Consider the following 473-nt stretch of genomic DNA (forward strand, 5'->3'; position numbering starts at 1 on the left):
AGTAGAGAGAGGTTCTAAATATCTATGTATTTTTTCTCCACTGAGGGCTACTGAATGTTTTTTTTTTCTTTTGTTCTGCAATGATGGCTGACTTTATATCTCTCTTTATATCTCGCTGTCACTGTTATTCCTAATATGGAAATTTTGATACCTACCCGGGACGCAAAATCTAGTCATACAAACACAACAATGCAAAAGAATCACCACCACCAAACAACACGACATCCGACTCACCAAGGCAGTTCGCGAGAGCCACCAACAGTGCCAGTATACAAGCCACCTGCGCATTCGTGTAGCCATGGCTCAGTAACTCCACCAGCACCAGACCGAAGCCAACCACGGTGCTAATCAACACCATCTGGAAAAGGTGGGGACCGTTAGTGCAAGGTTAGTTTGGTTTTATCCCTGTCTCCCCTTCTCCGACTGTCTATTTCTGTCTTTCTTTGCTTTTTCCTTTTTTTCTCCCCCACACA

The 473-nt window shown here is 44.0% G+C and overlaps 1 protein-coding gene across 1 annotated transcript in view; it reads right to left on the reverse strand.

The window, feature by feature from the left end:
* LOC119581734 overlaps positions 1–473 on the reverse strand; it is a gene marked incomplete in the record, with an annotated part of 65,890 nt that overhangs the window by 4,919 nt on the left and 60,498 nt on the right. Inside the window, 1 exon segment of the mRNA XM_037929865.1 lies at positions 235–358. Within this exon segment, the coding sequence (XP_037785793.1) occupies positions 235–358 (124 nt within the window).

Source organism: Penaeus monodon, chromosome 15 (genome assembly GCF_015228065.2).
Source record: "Penaeus monodon isolate SGIC_2016 chromosome 15, NSTDA_Pmon_1, whole genome shotgun sequence".
NCBI classification, from domain to species: Eukaryota; Metazoa; Arthropoda; class Malacostraca; order Decapoda; family Penaeidae; genus Penaeus; species Penaeus monodon.